We start from the raw sequence: 23,248 nt of genomic DNA, 5'->3' as shown, positions 1-23,248 counted from the left end.
GTGAATTTTTTTTTTCTGGAGCTGTTTTCTTTTTCTGTTAAATGTCAGGAATCCCTAGTGCATTAGAAACAGGACATATAAATGACTTCTTTCTCCAAATGCCATTTCCATACACAATGTAATTTATTCCCATTAAAAATGACAGCTTTAGCTAATTTTAGTAACAGACTGAAAAAAACCAAGTGCATTAGTTCCTAGTCACAGTACACAAAACTAAGGAGGAGTAGCTGTATCTTCAAATTACTAGAATCTTTCAGACTTCCACATCTCTCTATAATGATTTTATTATGCTTTATTTTTTAGAAAGAATGTTAGGACAAATGGCATAAAGTTTTACGTAGTCATTTATAACTGAAAAAAAATCAAACTATTTAAATATATACTGTGTTTATGCTAATTTTGGTAATGTTTCTCATCTAAAGGCTGGTAGCTGAAACTCAAAGAAGTAATCTGAAAGCCTGGGAAGGAGCGGTAGGAAAGCAGGGCAGGAGTACTAGAAAAGCCAGCTACTAAAAGAACCTTCAGAGAATTTAGCAAAGAGCAGGATCTATCAAATGGCAGGACCAGCTACTTCAGAGCAAAGATATTTCTGCTACAATCAGGTATGGAGTTTGGGAGAGTAGAGCGGATGGGGGGCCTGTGTGTTGAAACACCATCAAGTACACTCTGAGACAAGATAGCACTTTCCCAACGTAGAAACCTCGTATTTAAAGAAAGGTGGAAGACAAGGCTACTCCAAGCGCTGATTCAGAAGAGCGCTGAGAGGATTACCTCGCAGCCAACCAAAACAGAAACTATTGCTTCTCAACTATTTAAGCCACAGTATCCAGGTTGTTTGCAAGTTTTTCTCCTTTCTAGCTCAGATAGAAAACCTCTTCATTTTAATTGTTCATGGGAACTAATGGCACTACTGCTCGTCAAAATAAACGGCTGAAGTGTTTTATAGTATACCTCGAGGTTTGGTATACCAAAACAATGAGCAACTTTTATAAATTCAGTTCTTTAATTTTAATCTCACAATGCTTCCCTCCTTGAGGCGCTGACTGATCTCCATGCTCCCAGAGAGGGTATGTAGGTTTCCTAGCTCCCTGGTCTGGGTGCATACCATCACTGCATGCTGATTTCATGCTGAGACAAGCTGCAGAAATGCGTCTTCCTCCTCATACCCTGGTTCCCACACAAGGAACCTTAGGCACATGAATCCAAAGTCAGCAGTGGAGCATTTCAGCTGGTCTGTAATTCAGAGTACCAGCAATAGCCACAAACATGCAGCTTCTTGGATGATTCCTGATGCTCACAATAGCTCTTTCCGCATTGTACACCCTCATTCAGGTAAATATTTTCTTTGCTTGTCACAGCCTTTGATCTGACTACAGTCAAAGGAAATCAGATTGAAAGAAGCCACGGTGTGATTTTCTGACACCTCCTTTAACTAGCTGGACTTCTGAGGCTATCTCATGATGAGAAGGCAACTTCCCCAATTCACCACTCCTATACATACTAAGGCAAGGACAGTCAAGATCAGCATTGCATCTGATTTCAGTATTTCATCCTCTTAAAATGTTGTTCTGCCTTGACTCAGTATCTGTCATCTTTTTCTCCCCTCTCTCTTCAATTGCTGCAGGAGTATGGCCTTAGGAAAATCACCATCTCCAACTTTTCATAATTATATCAACTTATCTCCCTCCTCTGGATAATCTCGAACACAATAACCATTTTATGCTGGCAACTCACACAGCTACTTCAGTCTTTCATATCTTGTTCCTATGTTCTTGACGTAACTCTGACGCTTCCTTGGAGGGATAGCCCTCAACTCTAGCTCAAGATGGCTTAAAGAGAGAGCTCAGTCTGTCTCTTAGCTTTTCTGCTGTTCTGCCCCTGGGCACTGTAGAACATACCATCCTGCCTATGACTCATGCCAAATGTCTGTCATTTTAACTCAAGACCTCTCTCTAGCTTTTAATGCTTAAGTTACGTCTCTGTTAAAGGATCTTTTTTGTATAATACCTTCCACACAAATAAAAACCCTCTTTCAGACTCCTGTTACCTCCCATCTGCAGTACTGCTCCCTTTTTTCTGGCCTGAAAATGCAGTCCTGCCTTGTTCATATCTAGCCAGCATGCTCCTGCAAAAATGGTCTTCCTATCCTGTCACTCTCTTTATATCCTTCCAGCGACTCCTCATTTTGAGATATATTAAAAATAAGCTATTACTTTTGCTTTTCTAATCTCTCTTTATTCTTAACATCTGCCATTTCATGGTGAATCAACCTCAGATTGACCCAAGATATGCACCATTTTCAGATACCCTCTTACCTCTTCTTCTCTGCTCCCTACACTCATGAAAAATTCCCATAACCATCCACACAATTATTTAATTGCTTTTATTCAAATCTCACCTTAAAACACCATTGCAATACCTACAAAAAGGACAGAGACCATTGTCAGCTATGACAACCGTCAGGTTCTCCCCTCTCTAGCTACCTATTCTCTTGTTATATTCTTAAAAAGTAGGTCTACTGAAGAAAGATCCATCTCCAGTTTTAACTTACCTATTTAGGAAGGAGTTCTAAGGGCATACTCCCTTGGTGATTAACCTGTTAAACTAGAAGAAATATGCACAACTGTGTCTGTAATATGACTGTTTTCAACCTGATGGTTTTGAAGTTCATCTTCCATTCTTTTAGCTTTGAAATATTTTTAGTACTTACTATCTTTTAAAATTTTGTACAGGATTAAGGGTGATCTTTGTCTTGTCTTACATCTCAAATGATGAACCGAAGACTGTAATGGGTGCATAATACTGTAAGTAGCTTTGTCATATGTACTCAAAGCTTTTATATAAAGCAATAGTTTGAGAGACGACTGCTCTGAAGGAGGATAAAGGTTGACAGACTGCTAATCCCTAGGCTAGAAAAGCAAAACGCCTAGGCTTCAAGGTAGAATACAAACACAATTGTTTGCTCATTACCTCTAGACTTACATTTCTAATGTGCTTATAAAGTGATCTATTGCATAATTCACCCTTTACTTTTGATGACAAAAAGCCCAGCAGTGGGCTGAAAATCAGAAGGAGTATAAAGAGAATAAATTATGTATCCTTTTTACAATACAAGTACAAAAGGTCCTGCAGTAAATTTAAAAGGTAGAACATAAAAAAACGATAAAAGAAATATTTCAGAATAGAGAATGGGTATAAGATATAATTAAGGTATTTTGCAAGAGTTTCTGTTTTATTCAGTTGTGTAATTCTAGTAATTATCCTATTAAGTCATATCCAGTTAGGGAAAAAAAAGTGTACTGTATCTTCTCTATTTGGTATTTCATCAGAATCAACCTAAACAGAATTCAAATGTGTTCCTGCATGGATTTTTTTTTGAAACATAATCGATAAGTCTATATTTAATCTAGGTGTAATACTAGCAGCCGTCACCTGTTAAGTCTGCTGCGTTCGAGAGAATATGAAGAGCTTGTCAACGTTGCCTAATGGAGCAGAAAACAAGTCTCCAAACTGGCTCCATCCCAGCTAGATCCCGAACTGGCAGACCTGCTAAGGTAACGAGGCCTGCTGGAGAAATGGTCAAACCCCAGACCCCACAAATCCCTTTCCTAGGACGTGACCTCGTCTCTCCCTGGCAGGGTACGAAGAAGCGGTGCCCACAGAACTAGCGTAGGGACAAACATGTTCCTCCGAATACTGGAGGCATACAGCGTCTTGTTTTTCTCGTGCCCTGAATCCTACTCATTCTTGCTCAGTTCAGATTTATCAGTGGATTTATCAGCACCCAATTTAAAATTCGCTTTTGTGAGTTTACTAGATTCCTCCATGAAATAGTGCAATTACCTTTCAACATTGCTTTGTAGTCTGGATATGAGTAACATTTTGATAAGCCAATATGATATTTCAGAAATATGGACCTGTGTAAACAAACTGGCAAACACTTTGACACCTTCCTGCTGTATTCTGTACAGTCATCTCCTAAAAGTACTGGATTTTTTTTTTCTGTGTGCCTACATGAACTGTGGGTGGTTACAGGAGTAAAGGTAGAAATATGGTGGCAGGACAGAGTTGGTGATTCAAGACCAAAAGCAAGTCTAAGTCCTAACGCAGCAGCACTTCTCATTGTACCTTTAGCTTCTGTTTATTTCAGAAAGACTTAGCAGGACGTAGCGAATAAAATACAGCCATTGCTCCTCCTTATTACAGTTCTGAGGGTGAGGGTAACAGGAGAGGTAGAAAGCGTCGGTTCTGAGAGCTCTTCTGAGCTCTCTGCTTCCGGCTAAGGTGGAACCCAAGGCCAATTTAAGGTTCAGCTGGTTGATTTTCACTGAACACTTACCGGTTGATATGCTATAAATATGTTGGCCGGCTGCTTTTACTTGGGGAGGGGTTCTTTAGTAGACAGGAATGGATAGATCAGCCACTTTCTTTTTGGATAAAATGCTAAAAGCTGTCAGTGCTGTGGATTGCTCAAAAGGGAGGATTCTGTATTCTTGGGGGTTGTACTCTGAGCTGGGTTTGTCACACGTCTTGCAATTTGAGAAATGCAGATTAGCTTAGCAGGTCTAAAGATTTTAATGCAGACTACAAGGACTTAAATACGTATATATTGTGCTAAACTATATTTGCCTAGGTGTCCTTTTGAGTTCTTACCAGCAAGTGACTATTACAGGGCTTTAATTACATTTAAATTGCAAAGTTGCCTGTGAGCTTGAGGTATGTCTAACATACCAAAATTTAAAATTGTAGTCATTTATATTTAGGTTTGGAAGTGTTTTTTTAACATCTTAACTGCTTCTTTGAGACATCCGTTTAAAAATGTAGGCTTTGAGTTCTCATTGTTTAATTTTGCGAAAGGATATATGTTTAAAAAGTGCTTTAAAATCTTAAGATTAGAGAGCTTCTATAATTATTAATCAATTTATTATTCATTCAAAATTCATTATTTAAGAGTAAATCTCCTTTTTCTGTTCTTTTGTCTACCAGTTAGTTTGCCGCCTGTACTTCACTGATCTTGGAAACAGGAGAACAACCCTTGTGGCTACTATTAAGCATCTTTGCAAATATTTAATTTGACTGGGAGTGAAGATAGAAAAATCAGGGTGAAAGTATCACTGCCAGACAATATTTTTCTTTCATTCTTCTCTGTATCCAAACTTAGATTGAAAACTCTACATAGAAGGAGAAAGTACTTCCATTTGCTCTGTTGTCAGATGACGTGAATCCTACTGAAAGTTTCACAAAACTGTGAGAGAGATTCTCTTCTGAACATTAGTATTAAGTCTTTCTTACCCATTTTTTAAATGAAGAACATGTTTCTGTGTATGTTTTGAAAACTCTGGGTGAAACATTTCTGTATGCACAAATCTAGTGATCTAGTACAATTTTTCTGCAGAATTATGGTACCAGTAGTGTATTTATGTTACCTAGTGTGTCTTATTAATACTTTTACCAGCTAATAATAAGAAAGGGTCTTACAGGGAGACAGTATTTCATTTTTCTCTAACATGGAAGGTAAATTATCTACAAATTGAGCCCTGCCCTTTTATGGCTCCTAGCCCAACCTCCAGCTACAAGGGAACAGGAACAACAAAAGGACCTGAGCACACACGAACATCTCTGTGTGTGTCTGTGAGTACCTGATGTCCTTGTGTTACTAGTTGTCCAGCAAAGAGAAGTCTCACTGTCTTACTTGGAAAAGAAGAACTTGGAAAACACTGATATCCAGGATTCTTCCAAAGGTACTACTACTTTACCTATTTTTAAAAAACTGAAATGTTTGACTCTAGTTTTGTTTGGGAAAGTCATTTCTATATTTCTGAAATTTGAGATGGCAGTAGGGGAGCTAAGAGGAACTCACAGCGCTTGAACTGAGCAAGATGTAAGTCGGCTCACCATGCAGGATGCATGAATAAATCAAAAGAGCTGCTATAAATTTAGAGAAACAGAAGAAAGTTACTGAAATAAGTATTTTCTCATAAGAAATTGTATACATTGAAAATTTGGCAATAATTTTTTAATTCCATGAATGTACTAATGCTATTAGTGCTTTTAAAGAAAGATTTCTAGTAAAATCCTCAAACTTGTGAGATGCTTTTCAAGACAGCTTAAAGCAGAGTGTAAGGAAATATTAATAACAGGTGTCAGTATTCAAATGTATGCCATTTTTCAAATATAAGAAAAAAATGGTGCCTTTATATGGCATATGTGACAAGTTTGAACTTAGCTCCCCTCACAATGTATAAAATGCACTGAAAGATGCATTATTATGGAAGACAAGGCAAAAGAGTATTATATGGCTTAAAACTACTGCGTAGCAGAATTTAGAGATATGAATTTAATTTCTTTAACAGAAGAAGCATACTTGTCTTAGGTTAATTCTGTCATTTTAATTTAATTTTTATTTGGAAATGTGGATTGATTTTTGTCTTCAAAATGTCAGGATTTTTTCAATATAAGGAGCTCACATTTTCTACTGTTTTATGCCGTTGTCAGTTCTTCGAAATTAGTGAGGTTACACTAATGTTAAAATGGTATAGCAGCATGGAGAATCTGCTACTTACCTCCCTGTGGTTGAGATTTAAAAAACAGAATAAAAAAGAAAAATATAACAAGCAAAAAATATAAAAAGGTAACTATGCAATGGCAATAATAGTCTGTAACTTTGCATGCTGTGGGCTGCATTTTCTGTTGCTTTTCTGGTATTTTTTTGTCACTGGGAAGTAATGCAGCTCCTAGTTAACAATCATGCCCAGTTTCTGCATAATCTCTGATGAACCGTGGTGTAAATGGTTGAGATTAAGTGATGCTTAGCTATGTATGCACAGCTGGTGTAAGATTTCTCCAAATACTCTCATGCATGGGGATGCTGCTACCAGGACCTACTCTAACTATGAGAGAACCATAATGATCTGCAGGAGCGGGACCCATATTCCTCTTTTAGAATTGCAGGCACCCAGTTTGGCTCCCGCTTAAAGCAATTTTACAGTGATTTAATTTCATTGACCTCAGGTAAATTTATTCTGAATTTGTATTTGGGGACTTAAGAGCCTAGATCCTAATTTGCAAGGGCCATGCTGAAAATCGAAACCATGGGAATTGTCTATGTGGGAAAATTGACTGGACTAATTTCTCCTAAATATATTATAATTTGGAATTTCTCCTAAGTATATTATAATTTGGAATAATTTGGAATTTTAATTGCAGAATGTGAGTATATTTCCAAAGAGAATTGATTATTGTAGAATAAACACACTTTTAATACAGGATAAAGTGTGCAGACAGGTAACTCCCATCAAATTGCTTATGATGGAATGATAATCTAATCTGTTTTCCCAAGTGAATGAACCCATAGGGCAGCTGGCTTACCCATTCTGTTCCTCATCATTCTGTCTGTACATGAATACCCTGATGAGAACAGGTTAGGCAAAAGTTGGTAAGAACTAGACAGACAACTAAACGTGTTGTCTATGTAACCAAACAGGTTTAAAATGGTAACACATTTTTATCATTACTATTCTAAAGAATTTTGACCTGAAAGTGAAATAAAGTGGATTTTAAAAGCAGAATCAAGTCTTTTCTTGTATTCCTTATCAATTTTTTTTCCTGGCTAGTAGGCTAATATATATTTGACATAAATAAATCAGAAGTCAGAGTCTTCAAGGATAGAATGTTTGATATACTGAATATTAAAAAATGTAATTGTAACTGTTAAGGTTAGGTAGCTGTATAATGTCTGTAAGATCCTGTAATCTCCTCTCATTTCTATCTACCATGAAACCTGTGGGTAAGAGGAGAAAACTAAATCTTGGAATATAAAAGTATTCATATTCATTACTCATTGTACATAGAAATCCCATAGCTAAAATTAGGAATTTATACATTTTAAGCATGTTAAGATAATAAAAGCATTACAGTCATGAAAGGAGCATTGTAACATGAAACTTACTGAAATTATTTAGATCACAGACTACTATGAAGGAATTTTCAAGACATCTTTTATCTTGTAGCTGTGATGCAAGAAGGATCTACACAGGAGCTCCATGGGAGCCAACCGTGTGCCAGCAAACTAGAAGAGCATGCTGGGCCACTGACTAAGAGAAGCAGAAAGGCAGTAGTGACAGGAGGTGGAGGCTACTTGGGATACAATCTGGGATGTGCTCTCGTCAGGTCAGGAATGGCTGTTGTTTTATATGACGTACAGAAACCTAAATGGGAAATTCCAAATGGAGCAGATTTTTTCAAGGTATGTTGAAATTACATTTTTAACAGCAGTAAAATAAAGTTGTTCTATTTTCATGCACATTAGCAAGTTTTCATCTTAGGAATTTTTGATAAAGTCTTTTCAAGGCTTTTATGTATGATAAGAAGTCATGATAAGAGGTCCCTACATGCAGAAATAACTGATTGAAGGGTCACAAACAGTAGGAGTCCAAGTGGTCATTTCTCTCAGGGTCACCACTGAAGTTCTGAAAAGTCCTGTGTTGGGATGTGCCATTCAACATATTCATAGCTGACCTAGATGAGGCAGTGAGCAATGAAGCAACAGAGTTTACTGCTCAAGTGAAGTTATTTGGGGTAAAAAGATGAGACTGTAGAAAAACTATGGATGAGCTTATGAGACCAAGCAACTAGGCAATAAAATGGCAGATGATACTCAGTGCAACTCAAATGTAAAGTCATGTGCATGCAGAGAAATAATCCATACTTCAGAATAAAAATGGTGGGCTCTGATCTGACTCTTACTACTCAGGAGCAAGATCTGGGGGTTATAATTGATAGTTTCATGAAAACATCCTCTCTGTACTGTTAAAAAATGATATAAGGAAGTGATACTTTCTATTAGGAAAGGAGCAGAGAGTAAAATAGAAAGCATCATTACGTCTATGGTTCACTCACATCTTGAATACTGTGTCTAGTTTTGGTCCCTCACCTCAAAGACAGATACTGGAACTGCAAAACATCCAGGACAAGGCAGTAAAGATGATCAAAGATATCGAACAGCTTCCATGCAAAGAATGATTGAGGAAACTAGGACTTTCCAGTCTGGGAAAGAGACGACTTGGGAAGGTGGGGTGCAGGAGAGATCTGCAAACTGTGAGTGTCAAGGAGAGGGACAGGGACTGACTGTTCACTGTCTTCCAGTACAAGAAGGAAAGGCCATCAAGTAAACCAAGGAGGCCTCAGTTCAATACAAACAAGAAAAGGTTGTTTTTTTCCTGTAGGGGGTAATAGACATGTCCAAAGCCTTGCCAAAAGACTTCGTGGATGCAAGAAGGTTACCTGAGTTAAAATATATGGTCATGTATTTGAGAGAGAGATCCATTGGAGGTTACTAAATAGATAAATTACAGTAGGCTCAAGAAATCCTCTGAATGAAAATACTTGGAGGCTGGAAGTATTCTGGGAGGAAGTGTCACATATGCTTGCCCTATTCCTACTTCCTTGCGCATCCATTTATGAGCACTGATTCTTTTTAAGTCTTTTCGATTTCAAAAATTTATGTCTGCAAGAATGGGGCAAAAATATTTAATGGCTCATAGCCATCTGTGGAGGACAGCATCCCCCAGCACTCCCTGACAGAGGGGGACACTAACTCCTCATGGCTGCTTCACCCACTCAGGTCTGGGGTCTTCGGCACAGGGGCGCGCTGCCACTTTGTCCATGCTCCTGTCATCTTACCCAAGTACTAGCTAGGCACAGGGCATCATTCAGCCGATCTTCTCTGAGTGCTTAGCACAGGAACTCTTCGGCAGCACTACTAGACCCAGAAAGCTGATGGCAACGTGGAAGGTTATCGCAGGATCCTTGTCCCGTAGGCTGTTGAGGTGGTGCCGGCTTTGCTCATCCTAGCCGTGTCACCACGTGGGACAGGCAGGGAGGGAGGTGGAGGGGGACGCAGGAAGGTGCTCTGCACGGCTCTGCAGTGGGCAGACTGCCGGGCTGGGCAGAGGTTTAGTCTGACCTGGGATGGCTGTTCCTATGCTCAATTTCATAAACAGCTTGTATATAATATGGAACAGTGACAGAATATTATCAAGGAACTGTTCAAAAGGCATAGGCGTAATTTGTAATTGATGTAAATCCACATAACTTGATTTAAGTTAGTGGACTGATACCAATTTATGTCTTTTAAAGGAGACTCAAGGGATTTGACTCAAAGGATTTTCTGAGAACAGGTTTTTTAGAATTCAATTTAAAAAGAATAAAAATTACAAAGTGTAGATGAATTACCTACAGCATGCAACTAATGGAGTTCTAGCAAATAAAGTAACAACTTACTTCAGTGATTTGGAGATTACTAAGAGGATTTATACCATTTATCTATTTCAACATTTGCCAACCTGAGAGGAAAAATTTTAGTGTCAAAGACTGATTAGATAACCTCTTAACATTATCCCCAGCTATCTCTTTTGCAATTATTGTATCATCAGTTTCATCACAATAAATTAAATAACATCTAATACTGAAATTGCATCATTTCATAAAAGAAAGGTATTATACTTGTATTGAAATTTATATGTATGTGGAATATAGTATTCTATACATAGTACAGTATTTGATACTAGATATAGTGTGTGTGTATATAATACAGTACAATATTCAGTACTATATACTATACCATATAAATCAATTATAATGCAACAGTAATGTATACTAATACAATATTAAATGCATATACCGTGTACTCTTTAGCTTTAACCTTGTACAAACTTATGTTTAAAGTTTGTCAGTCAGTGTGACTTAGATAAAGCTTAAGGTGCGATTGCTTACCAAAAAACGGGGTTCTCTTATCTGGTGATTCCATGGCAAACAGCTGAACCCTCCCTGCTATGATTTATTGTCTTTTTGGCCTGATTCTCCAACCCTCAAGCGTTTGCTGCTCCCATTCAAGTCAAACAAGTTTTTCCAGGCTGCAGGTGTGAAGTGTGAACATATGCCTTATAACTGAGGCCAACAGCAGTCATACTTGTTTTTCAACAAAATACTAACAAAATTCTTAGTCACAGTTATTGCTCTGTATGTTTGCAATGTTTTATTTAATGCTAATTAAGTACTGTGACAAATAGATCAGAATGACTTTAGATTTTCTTTAATTGCCATAGTTAATAGTAATTGTATGGAAAATGTAATGAGCTCTACTATTCAAAATCCATTCTTTTTCATTTTACAGGGTGATGTGAGGGATTATGATGCACTGTTCAAAGCGTGTGAAGGAGCTGACTGTGTTTTTCATGTGGCTGCATGTGGAATGTCAGGACTAGAACAAGCAAGTACAATTTTCTTAACGTTTTCTTTACTCTTGCGATAGCAAAAATTTTCCAACGTATAGAAGTCAACAAATGTGATTAAATTATATTTATTTCAGACAGCAGTTAGTTATAGAGGTCAAGTCACCCACTCAGGGAAACAGGGAGGTGTTTCTTAAGTAATAAATGTCAAAGCATGAAACTGATGCACTACTCAAAATACTCTAGCAAGTGAGTTCATAGATTTAGGATCTTGCATAAGAAAGCACTGTCCTTTTTCCCTAATCTGAAGAAGTGTGACAATGATGCTCTAGAACTAATATTGAAACTTCTTCGCCTAGTGAACTCATTGCAGCCATGGAGACACTGACCAGCAACTCAGTATAGTTACGCTAAGTAACAGTGATAGGTGGGTTTATTGAGGCAGTCATGAAGTTACTAATTTATTTCTGGGAATAGGACAGATTGCCACTAAAACAAGAGTTTGTGAAAGCCTTCAGGGAACATAAATCCTGCCTGTGATTCCTGTTTCTATACCAGGGATTATCTGGGGCAGGAGAGGAAATTGAAGCGCTGTAATTTGCTTCTAGATGCATTTTAACTTTTTTTTAATGTTACTTATTAATGTTACTTAACTGATCAAGATAATAAAAATCAGATTGGAAGAAATCAGTGTATGGCAGAAAGACAGAGAACTGTAACATGTACATAGGAAAATGGCCACAGCTGGTTCTAGGTCTGGCAATTGCAATAATTGTATTGTGAATACAAATTGTTTAATTAATTAGGTATTGTGCAAACTTTATTTCTAGCTTCAAAAGAAAGACCAGATTGAATCCACAAATGTCGGTGGCACAAAACTAATAATTGATGGTATGTAACTAGATTTTCTTCCTTTGCACCTAAGTCAAACCAGCCGAAGTCAGTGAATAGATTTCCTCTAAATTCAAAAAACTTCTATTTGAATGTTTCTTGTATTGACTTGGCAGTTAAAAGAGGTTCTTCTCTCGTTACTCACAAAGTAAGATGTGAAGCTAGGTTTGCAGAAGATCCTGATGTAAGATACCTACAACAGATTTAAAATATTTCTTACTTCTAATAAAGAAGATGGATGTTTTGGAGGGAATGAAACCCAGGCCCCATTAAAACTGATAGGAGATTTGGCACTGCTCTGAACTGAGGATAGGTTTTCACCCCTGGACTTCATCTCTTGCCAAACCAACTTAAACTCTCCTCCGTGTACCAGTTATCTTTTCCCTTCACTGTGTAATGCAGAAGTATTATTCTTTCCTTATAGAAATATCATGAGAAATATTACACTGTTTGTTGTCTTGTAAACATTTGGTAAAGGTGCCATAGAAGTGGTAAGTATTTTTAGCTATTATGACATTAATATAGTAAACAGTCTATCCTTTTGACCTCCTAACCAAATGTGACACCTTTTCATTATATATTGATTTTTAACTACTCTCTCTGGAAAATGATAGCAGATTTCCTTTTGTCATATTCAATTCCAGATAGATTTGGCATTTATAGTACACTTTGAAATGTTCTGCTTTCACTTTGGTTTTGCCTCAAAAGACAAATGACGACAAAAATCAAAAAGCAAAACGACAACAGGAGCTTTAATTTAGACCCATTTTCATGCTGCCTGTAGATTACTGTGGACGCCTGAAAAAAAGCAGGAATAATTAAAGTGAAGCGGTAGACAGGTAAAACTCCTAATGAGATAGAGGGAAGAGGTTGCCACATTTTCCCTTTTTCTTACCCAGCCTCTGAACCCACAGAAACATGTCATGTCATATTTCTATAGGCTTCCAACAAAGCAAGAATCCGGGAGGAGCATGAACCTTGAGATTCCCTGTTAGTCTATGTTTTATTAATACATTTTATTATTGTATTTTCTTGCAAGTATTTATAACAAAGTAATTACTTTCAAAATGAGTCAGTGAGCCAAGTGGACTGACTACTGTGCAGATTCTAGAAATTGTCTCCAGACTTTGTGAATATTAATTCACTTAAACTTTAGAAGCATTGTTAAATCAAAAGGAAATTCATGTTATTCAAGTTTGCAGTGACATATATGCAGCTGAATTTAGACATAATTTCTCACAGTCTAATGACTGGAATCCGTAATTAAAACTTTGTTTTGTAAATGATATTGATTCATTTGTATTGAACATACTACTGCTTATACACTTTCCTAAAACAGTGTCTATTTCTTGCTAACATATGATTTGTCACTATGACACAAATACAATTTTGTCACACACACTGGAGAGACCTGGCACATTTTTAATATCATGACTTTCCTTATGTGCACTGGACTCCATGAAACAGTGGTATAAGAAGTGCTCATTGCTCACGACTGAAATAAAAGCAAAAATCATGGTCTGTAGGCAGGCTGCTGTCCACAGCACGACCCTACCGAAAGAAGCAGGGAGTTTTTTCTGGTATTTGGTCACTCAAGAAATGTTCCTGTTGATGTTCTGTTTATTCAAGTCATAAAATGAAAATGTTTTAGGAAATGTTTCTGAAGTAAAGAAGGAAGGTTTCTTTTCCCTCCCAAGAGAATTCCTCTCTCCAGCTGATGACTACATTTTAGTGGTGATATGAGTGTTGCAGGTATGTAATCATAAAACATTTGGTGACCATAATATGTAATATTTAGATACCAAATATTTGGAGTGAAAAAATCTATCTGAATAAAAGGTAATAATTTTATGTTAAATGATAAATTAATGTTAAAAGATTACCTTTTCTTTATATGTAATGCTCATTTTCAAAAAGAGAGGTTCCCAGTTCATGTGTTTTTTCTCACTCTTTAGTTTTGTTTTAAAACAATTTATTTTGTGTACCATTGTAGTCTGCAAACAAAGAAATATCCCTAGACTGATATATACCAGTACAGTGAATGTGGTGTTTGGAGGGAATCCTATTGAAGAAGGAGATGAAGAAACTGTGCCATATTTTCCACTGGAAAAGGTACTCTGTTCATGCGATGGCACAGCATTTAGTGTGCTCTAAAGGGTACGTTATATGAAGGCTGTTCTGGGAACAGAAGATGTTCTATCATAGTTCAGATCAAATTCTATGACATTATTTTTCATAAATGAAAATTGACCATGATAAATAGAGGGATACTCATATCACAGTTACTTTAGCCTGCAATAACTAGACATATTTGAGATGGTAAAATACATAAAAATGACTAAGGAAAGTGGAATTTGACATTTAGCAAGAAGATTGTTGGGGCAAGAGCTTCCAAAGAACCATCCGCTATGTAAAAATTGAACATTATGGCCCCCTATGAGCTTTTGCACTGAAGAATGTTGTTAAATATCAGTTCCACATCTTCACTCACTCATTTTTGCTGCTTTCAAGTTCCCAAACGTTACTTTATTGCTGCAGGCCAGGTGCTAGTTACAGTCACCTCAAGGCTGCTCTGAAATACCATTGCCTACTTTGCTATGATCATTTAGGGAATGTTTCCAAGCCAGAATATGGAGCTCAGTGCATTCTGGCCACTCTTGTCCTTTGCTCTTTCCTGCTCCCAGCATACTGCCTGCACTTAAGAGCTATACTTGTGGATCGCACATCCTGCTGAATATATGTCCAGGAATCCTAAAGAGGGGTGACTCCTGCTCCATTTGTGCCTCCTGAGGTATTTAGTTGGAAATGTCCATTGGTGCACAGCCTTCATAGCATCTCAGACTTCTGAGAAAGCATTTCAGAAATTTGCAATTAATTGCATGTGTCTGAGCCCTAATCATATGTTTTCTTTGATGGTGACCATGTAATAGTGAGCAGGAGAGGTAGGTGAGGCTTGGAGAAAGCAATGCAGGAGGATTAAGCCATCTGAGAGTGGAAGAATTTTCTAGGGTGTAACTTTAGCTATATTTTCCAGTCAGAGTATTTGGTCAAAGTGTAAACATTGGCATATAATGGAGCTGTCTCTTTTAAGATTGTATGAAGTATGGCAATACAAAATTCAAAATATGCATAAATAAATGGTGTGGATAGATAATCACTTAACCAGCATGTACTAACTCTGTCCATAATCATATTGCTTAAATATACCTGGGTGCAATTTTTTAAGTCAACAGTAAATAATACAGTTGGGGAGAACTATTTTGAACCTTGGCAAGTAGTTTCAATAGGGAATGGAAATGCTTTTAGGAAAGTCTAAACTTTTCATTTCATATTTAACTTACTGTTTTAAAAAACTTTTTTCCAATTTCAAAATAAAATTATCAGACCAAACAGAACATTCAGCTTAATATTAAATTTTAAATTTAGTTACATGTAAGTTAAATAATTCTTTTTGTGTCACAAGTATCCCTCTCCCTGAAGAATGTTCTGAACCTTAACAAATTTTATAATCAATAATTTTCTTTACATAAAAGTAAAAACTGGTGGACTTCAATTTTCTGGAAAGCTAAACTTATGCGATTAAAATATAAGCCTGATGTTTTTTGTCATAAACAAACCATATATGTGCCATATCTTGTCATTAGTTCTAGTTTGGTTTTACTCAGCTAGTCTACAAGCTGGCTAGATTTAAATATTATCAGTTATAAACAATAAGTCAGTTATAAACAATAAGTTATAGACAATGTCTTAATAATGTAATTAAAATATTGATCACATTCTGTCTTTCTTTATAGCATTTTAATCATTATTCTAGGACAAAGGCAATTGCAGACCAAATGGTTCTTGCTGCTAATGGAACTTTACTCAAAGGTACATATGAAACTTTTTTTTTTCCCGTCATTAGTAGTGCTAGTGGATATTCTTTTCTTTGATTACTGATTTATCAATAAATAGTGTATTTTAAATTAAATAAAATAAGGATTTTTTAATTTTTTGTTCCTCCCTTCAGTGGATGATTAATTTTTGTATGTGTATACACAGACAGGTAGAAGATTATGTACAAACAACAGATTGGAAAATACAGAAAACTTATCCTTGCTTCCTTAAATCATTTTGAAGTTCACCAGTTTTACTCTAAATACAGGACTTGCACCTTCATTCCCCTTCAGTCTATCGCTTTAAGCTTCTCTAATAATACCAACAGTCTCTAAGCACTGTCCAATAGCTCATTCTCATAATCCCCAAAGGTTTACAGGGGTCTTGCAGGAATAATTGCTGCTTCTTAAACAGATTGACAATGTCAGGGTCATGCCATGTCTAAAGTCATACGTGCATGAATGGTTGTGTACATAGCAAGGGAAGCATTTATCTTTGCTTTTTCGTACATATTTTGCTACTCTTATCAACTTCTGTGAACTGAAAAGTTTACAGATACACACTAGATGAGGATGCAACCTTAGTATCCTTGATTAATTAGTGAGCAAATGCCTGCCCCCTATTAAACCTGCCCACATACAAGGTGTCATTGTGCCTATTCCCAGTAGTGTGCTCAGTCTACTTATTAATTTGCATGTAGAACTTAACGTATTAATTTTGATTTAAAATATTCTAACTAATTTGAAAGCCTCTGTCTAGGAGACCTTTTCCACTCCTTTGTGGTGCCATTGAGTTGCAATCAGGCAAAGTGGCTAAATATAGCTAACTGAATGATTTGCTTCCTGTCTTGTCTGTGCCTATGATTATGGATGAAAAACGTATTTTATAAATTTACATAAATAAGAAAAAGCAAGAGTGTATCAAGCAAGGGGCATACCTGTAGAAAAGTGTAACTGGTCCTGTCCTTATGAAAACTCTTCTCTGATCAGAGGAGTTCAGTTTTGCTAGGATCTTTCACTACTATTGAATTCACTTTTATACGGAGATGAAAACAAATTACTAGGTAGCAGAATCACATAGAATGATCAGACTTGATCCTTTACTTTCACAGTATAAAAATTCAAACAATATATGTGGTTTACCTGCAGTATGATGATACGAGCGCTATTTGTCTATCACATGTTATCTCTTCCAGGAGGCAATAAACTCCATACATGTGTGCTTCGCCCACCTGGCATATATGGACCAGAAGAGCAGCGCCATCTGCCACGAGTAGCTGTATGTGTTACATAATTAGCTCTGGAGGACACTACAAGTAGTTAGTTGTAAGGGCATAACACAAGAGGAAGTACCGTGATTGCAGATCTTAGCAACTACCCCCACCAAAAAAAATACTGTGAAAGCTTGATGACAGGTCACATAACGCCAGATTACAAATAGCATGATACAGTCATTGCAGAAATGGAAAGGATCAAGCTGTACTTTTAAGTGAAAATAATAAAAAAAAAAAGATCAAGGGCTAAAATGTCATGCTAGAAGAACTAAATTTGCATCCCTGATTTTTTAATGAAAATATTGTTTTTTAAATATGTATTTGAGTTTCAGAATAACATCATCTCAACCAAATACTGTAACGACATCCTATTTTACCACTACAAATAAGTGCAGTTATAAAACCACCAGCTACAGCTGTTTTTTTCTTGTGACACATTTGTATTGTATTTGTATGCAAATACAGCAAGTTCTTATTTTTGTAAGCATTCAGGCTAAGACAAAATGACTAACTTGTGTATATTCACAGTATGTGTGCTGCTGATGTGTGTCATTCACAAAATCAACAAAGATAGGTTAAGTATGAGATAAAAAGAAACATATGAATAATGCTGCATAAAAAGAGACACCCTTCATGTAGCTATTTCATGTTTTATGTTTCTACAGGTAAATATCCAGCGGAGTCTATTTAACTTCAAATTTGGGAATCACAAAGTTCAAATGAACTGGGTTCACATAGGAAATTTAGTACAAGCTCACTTACTAGCTGCTGAGGCTCTCACCTCTGAGAAGGGTTATGTAGCTGTAAGTAAACAGTATAAACATTCTGTCCCAGTAGATGTAGTTCTCAGATAAGTTGAATTTTTGTTGCTTTGAGATCAAATGTCGTCATAAAGGCTATCTGCTAAGTTCTCAAATATGGTGTGTGGTTTCAGAGGTATAAGCACAAGCACATGGAATGTGTAAATGCTTGCAAATACATTTGTTAAAAATTTTACACTTTTTTCTGTTTTGAAAGTGTGCCATTTCCTGCTTGATTGGAGCGAGTAACAATTTTAATCAGGTTAACGTATTCACCATCATACAATTCTATATTATCTGCTATTCCTTTGAAAAGAAATGAACAGATTCTGACTCTAGATGCATAAAATTTAGAGCAAGTGTTCTGAGGCATTGCCAGTTTAATTTTCAGAGTTGAAGTTTACAAAAAGAAAGATGTACAAAATTAATGGACGCTTTTGAAAGTTTTTTCTTTCTTTCTTTCTGCTGCTCAGAATTATAACAACAATCTGATAATGGTGAAGCACTACCAAACTGACAGTGTTGCAGCAGTTGCTACATTCACAGCTCCTGGAGGGTCCATATATACACATGCACAACAGGTGCAGACACCTCTGAACATCCCTCCATGTGCTGTCAGCTAGTTAAGTGTTTGGAAGCTGTGCAGCTGTATTAGAGTGACATAATGCCCAAACTCCTGGGCTCTGCTTGGGTGCTCAGGGGTTTATAGTGCTTACACCTGGATAGACCCCACATCCAGCTCAGAGCTGCCAAGGAAGTATTGCCTGCACATTCAGAAGGCTGGAAGGAGACAGACTGGAAGCCAGAAGTGGATTGAGGCACTGTGACATGTCCCACAAAATATATAAACTGGATTTGTTTTAACCAGAAAACGAGTCAGAGTTGGAACTTGACCTTGAAATGCTATGTGTATTAACATGCTGTCAGTGCTGCCACCTCTGTTGAACTCATGAAGACAATTCTGTCCCTTGCACACCATGAAGAAGAACTTAATGCTCTAATAGCTGGGTTACTACAAAACCAAACCAAGCTCTGACCTGTATTACAGCATGGTTAATCATAATAACTCTGCTAACATGCTGAGGTCGCCCAGAAGTAAGAGACTTGTTTGAGATCACAATGAGGTCCAAGGAAGGTAGTTTGTTGACCTGGTTTGTGTATATTCACGGTATGTGTGCTGCTGTGTCATTCACAAAATCAACAAAGATAGGTTAAGTATGAGAGAGAAAGAAAATGCTGTCCTATGCATAGCGTTTTTTCTAATTTTTTTTCTCTGCTTCTTTAACAGAGTGGTCAGGCGTATTACATACATGATGGTGAAAACGTCACATTTTCTGAATGGATAGTCCCTTTAGTATGTATTGCACACACATTAGGTCTAATGCAATATATGTAGCCTAATCATATAATTAACTGAAAGACTACAGCTAAATGAAGATCAGGGCACATTAATTACTGAATTAGCAAACATTAAACTTAAATCAGTCCTGTTCTCCCTGTGTATCCTGAAGTTCCACTGGCTTTAAAGCAGGTTTTAGATATGCATGAATGTGGAGTTTGGCTCTTACTGTTTTGAGAGAATTTAGCTAAGAAATATAGAACCTGACTCTTCAATAGTATGTATATATTATCTTACGTAGACAGTAACATTTGTAAAGCAAGCCCACAGTGCATGTAAACTTCTGTTACCATCTGGCAGCCCTTTTATATCCATTGTTTAATTCTCTGTTCTGCTGTCAACAGCAGCACAAAAGGAAAGGCCATTTAGAATCATATCTTTAAACCTAAAATAGAGGCTACATTATATTTTCATAATTAGCAGGCTAGGATTTTAGGAACATGCTAGAGTATTGATCCTATCAGTGCCAACACAACTTCTGGGGAAATAATGGCAGTAGAACTATGGGACTGTATCTGAATAGAGACAAGTATTCCAGTCTGGGTCACCTGCCACTTGGAAATAGGTTTGTTTCCCATGTATATCTAATTGTATTTGAAAGGTGGGACATGAGTGAAAAGCAGTGGGTTTCAATTGCATTTCTTACTATCAGTATTGATCAGAAGATTAACTGGAAAAAGTTTAGATATATATTTTATCAGTATTCATTTTTCCATTTTTGTACTTCATTGGTATCCCTCAGTTTGATACAGGTTCTCTGTTCTTCCTTCATTTTATACCCCTTCCAGTTTGAAAAATTAGGCTACAGGAAACCATGGATACATATTCCTGTTCTCCTTGTTCATATAGCAGGTAAAAATAATAAAATACACACAATTATTGCGCTACTTATTTTTTAATTTATTTTCTAATTTATATAATTAATAGAAAGGTACATAATACTTTTGTAAAATTCAGGGACCAAACTATAGGAATTATGTAACATAACATTATTATAATTACTATAATATTACCTTTAGCAATTTGGTATTAATGATACCAGATGGTATCATGATAGATGAAGTTTAAAAGTTATTAATAAACTGAGTTCATTGTGTACTCTATAAATTAAATACTGCCTTTATAACACTTCAAATTTTATAATACTTTTTTATATATTAAAGTATTATTAATAATTATAATAATTATAATTATAAATTATTATATAATATGTTGTGTATTATGCTATATATTATATAATACACAGTACATATTTTTATATTGCATATATATATATACACACACTATATATAAATACTTAAAATATATATACCTTTATAATACTTTAAATACTGCCTATAAATTAAACACTGACAGCATCTTAATTGCATCCTCTGATGTCAGTAGGAATTATAGGGTCAGTATTATCTCAGCTTATTGTTATCCAGCTGTCATTTTAATAAGTAACTTTCTATTTCACAGCCACTGTGATGGAATATCTGCACCTGGCACTGAAGCCATTTTTTAGCTTCACACCTTTCTTGACAAGAAATGAGGTAAATATGTAGAAAGAGAGAATTCTGATATATTTCTGATCAAAATTATAATGAAGTATGTGATAGCTCCACTGGATAGCTCTATTTTTCTATTCGGGGCTGAGTCCATTCAAGGCTTACACAGTCATTCTGTGGCATCATTTTTCCATCCCGTCCTGGCCACTCCCTATAAAATCATCAGAAATGAATCCTTCCTTGAGATTAGATGGTCCAGAAGGATATCCTAGAGGCGTAAGACAGTGACTAACACGGAGCTGGCACAGAGAGGGAAACAGGCACTACATCATCATTTCCAGTGAGCTGTCCTATGCTATGGGAGTGCTCATTAAGGGAAGGTGTTTCAAGAGTACGGACCGGGATGCCCTGACCACACGGGGAGCAGTCATCACAATACAGGCCTAGCCGAAACTTAGAAAGCTCACTAAAAAGTAATTCTGAGTTGGAATGAAAAATCAATTTCCTGCAAGCAAAAATTCTGGACAAATTCACTTTGATCTTCTAACTTATGTTTCTATATGATGTTATGATTTATAATGTAAGTCAAAATGCTTTAACTCATCTATCATCTAGTCTCGTATTGTAGCATGTAATGTTACAAAACACTGAAGGAACTGAATGAACCTTATTAACCATCACTATATTTTTTCAGTTCTCCCATACTTTATCATCTGTTTTTATACTCACTTGTACATTAATTCTGCATCTGAAACAGAAATCATTGCGGCTGTGCAACTTGAGTCCTGTCTCAGGTCCCATGCTTTCAGAGATGGAGGCTATAACTCTCCGAAGTGCCAGTCCTCCCCTCTGTAGATATGCATTTATGCCCAGTTGAGAAGCCTGCCACTCTCCTCCAATGCATTCATCCAGTTTTACTGCACATTCCTCTGTACAGAAGAGCTAGTTTGAGGGAACTTCACTGATTTGTTGCATGCAATTTCCTTAGTTCTTTATCATCCATTCACAAGTGAGAAATCCCTGCCGTAAACTCCATCTGTGCCCAGTCCACCGAGAATGTTGTTACACAGCTTTGGCTTTTTACCTGTAAGCTACATAAACTCATTCTCCTGGCTCTTGGACAGCATTTGACTCCTAAATATGTACATTTTTGAGTGTTTATCTTCATTCATGTTTTAAATTCTTCTATAATATCACTGTTGATATATTTTCATCCAAGTTTCAGGACACCAAACATTACAGTCACTTCCATAACTGTTCTTTTGGATTTTAGGTGTGGCATGTTACCGTAACTCACACTTTCCGAATAGACAAGGCACGAAGTCAGCTTGGTTACAAACCAAAGAAATTCTCATTAGCGGATTCTGTGGACCATTATCTTAAAACAAGACCTATTGGTCAAGATGATCATACATTCTTTAAAATGTTGTTTGCTTTCAGCATTTTGTTAAGTTTGGTCTTTCTTTCTTTCTTCTCCTAAAACCAAACAGCTACCCACCTGTTCAAGAAAACATAATTTTGTTTCTGAGTAATAATGATCTGGTCATAGCACATTCCTCAGTCACTACTGAACTCATTATTCTTATTAATTATTCTTATTATATGATCGCTCCTCTCTGATCTAATTAAAAAAAAAAAGAAAACACAGGAAACATCAGTAACTGTTCTGAAAAGACAGTGGGACATCACAGAATTAAAGGAGTTCACTGACGAGTGCAAAATTGATTTCATGAATGTATTGTTTCATACTGAGAATAATTTTCTAAAAATGATAAATCAAGATGGTAAGAAATTGGAAGAAGAGCAGCCATTATAGGACAGCAGTGCTGAACAAGACCGGTGGCTCTAATGAAGAAAAGGTTGACTAAAAAACTCTTCTGATGAAGCCACTGCTACAGCTACTGCATGTGAGTGTGAGGAATGCTGAAGACCTGAGAAATAGTACAAAAAATATGAAAAATAGATATTTATAAATAACACATGGTGAGTGGACCAAAAGTTATATGTGTGAAATAGCTTTATTGTTGAAAAGCTATGTAAAAGATGTAATAAAATGGCATTATGTGTATCTGTAAATCGAGTAACTTCTTTTTGATGCAATAATAAATAATAATTGAACCAGTTACTGTTCTTAAGGGGTATGTGGAAGGAGGGGACACACAGGATGCGGGAGTTCAGCAAGCCGGTGAACTACCTTTCTTGTAAAGGAAGCCAAGTCACGTTATCCACAGTCCTGCACCCAGGGCTAATGCACTGCTCCTGCAGTGAACTGCCGTTTCAGGGTGAAT

At 36.5% G+C, this 23,248-nt stretch overlaps 1 protein-coding gene across 3 annotated transcripts; it reads left to right on the top strand.

Moving 5' to 3' along the window:
- Nucleotides 1–5,506: 5,506 nt before the first annotated feature.
- Nucleotides 5,507–23,083, top strand: LOC112992927 (putative short-chain dehydrogenase/reductase family 42E member 2). Of its 3 annotated transcripts, XM_026116227.2 has the most exons (12): nt 5,508–5,741; nt 8,010–8,245; nt 11,174–11,269; nt 12,062–12,122; nt 14,116–14,234; nt 15,917–15,992; nt 17,194–17,276; nt 17,937–18,074; nt 19,360–19,425; nt 20,259–20,322; nt 20,932–21,005; nt 22,234–23,083. In XM_026116227.2, the coding sequence occupies exons 2-12, from the start codon at nt 8,015–8,017 to the stop codon at nt 22,438–22,440; spliced, it is 1,215 nt and encodes a 404-aa protein (XP_025972012.1). In that variant the 5' UTR covers nt 5,508–5,741; nt 8,010–8,014; the 3' UTR covers nt 22,441–23,083. The 3 variants fall into 3 exon arrangements, with proteins under 3 accessions (XP_064376342.1, XP_025972013.1, XP_025972012.1); XM_064520272.1 differs by lacking the exon at nt 19,360–19,425 and having other exon boundaries at nt 5,507–5,741; XM_026116228.2 differs by lacking the exons at nt 14,116–14,234; nt 15,917–15,992 and having other exon boundaries at nt 5,507–5,741.
- Nucleotides 23,084–23,248: the final 165 nt, after the last annotated feature.

The sequence above is a fragment of the Dromaius novaehollandiae genome, chromosome 14, assembly GCF_036370855.1.
Source record: "Dromaius novaehollandiae isolate bDroNov1 chromosome 14, bDroNov1.hap1, whole genome shotgun sequence".
In the NCBI taxonomy this organism is placed as follows: Eukaryota; Metazoa; Chordata; class Aves; order Casuariiformes; family Dromaiidae; genus Dromaius; species Dromaius novaehollandiae.
Note: the sequence above shows the minus strand (reverse complement) of the source record. Positions and strands in the feature narration are given on the sequence as shown.

Excerpts from the sequence above, each read along its gene's own strand:
- LOC112992927 (XM_026116227.2), top strand. The coding sequence starts at position 8,015 with ATGCAAGAAGGATCTACACAGGAGCTCCATGGGAGCCAACCGTGTGCC. Across the intron at positions 11,270-12,061 it reads GAATGTCAGGACTAGAACAA|CTTCAAAAGAAAGACCAGAT; the intron begins GCAAGTACAATT and ends CTTTATTTCTAG. Across the intron at positions 17,277-17,936 it reads GCCATCTGCCACGAGTAGCT|GTAAATATCCAGCGGAGTCT; the intron begins GTATGTGTTACA and ends ATGTTTCTACAG.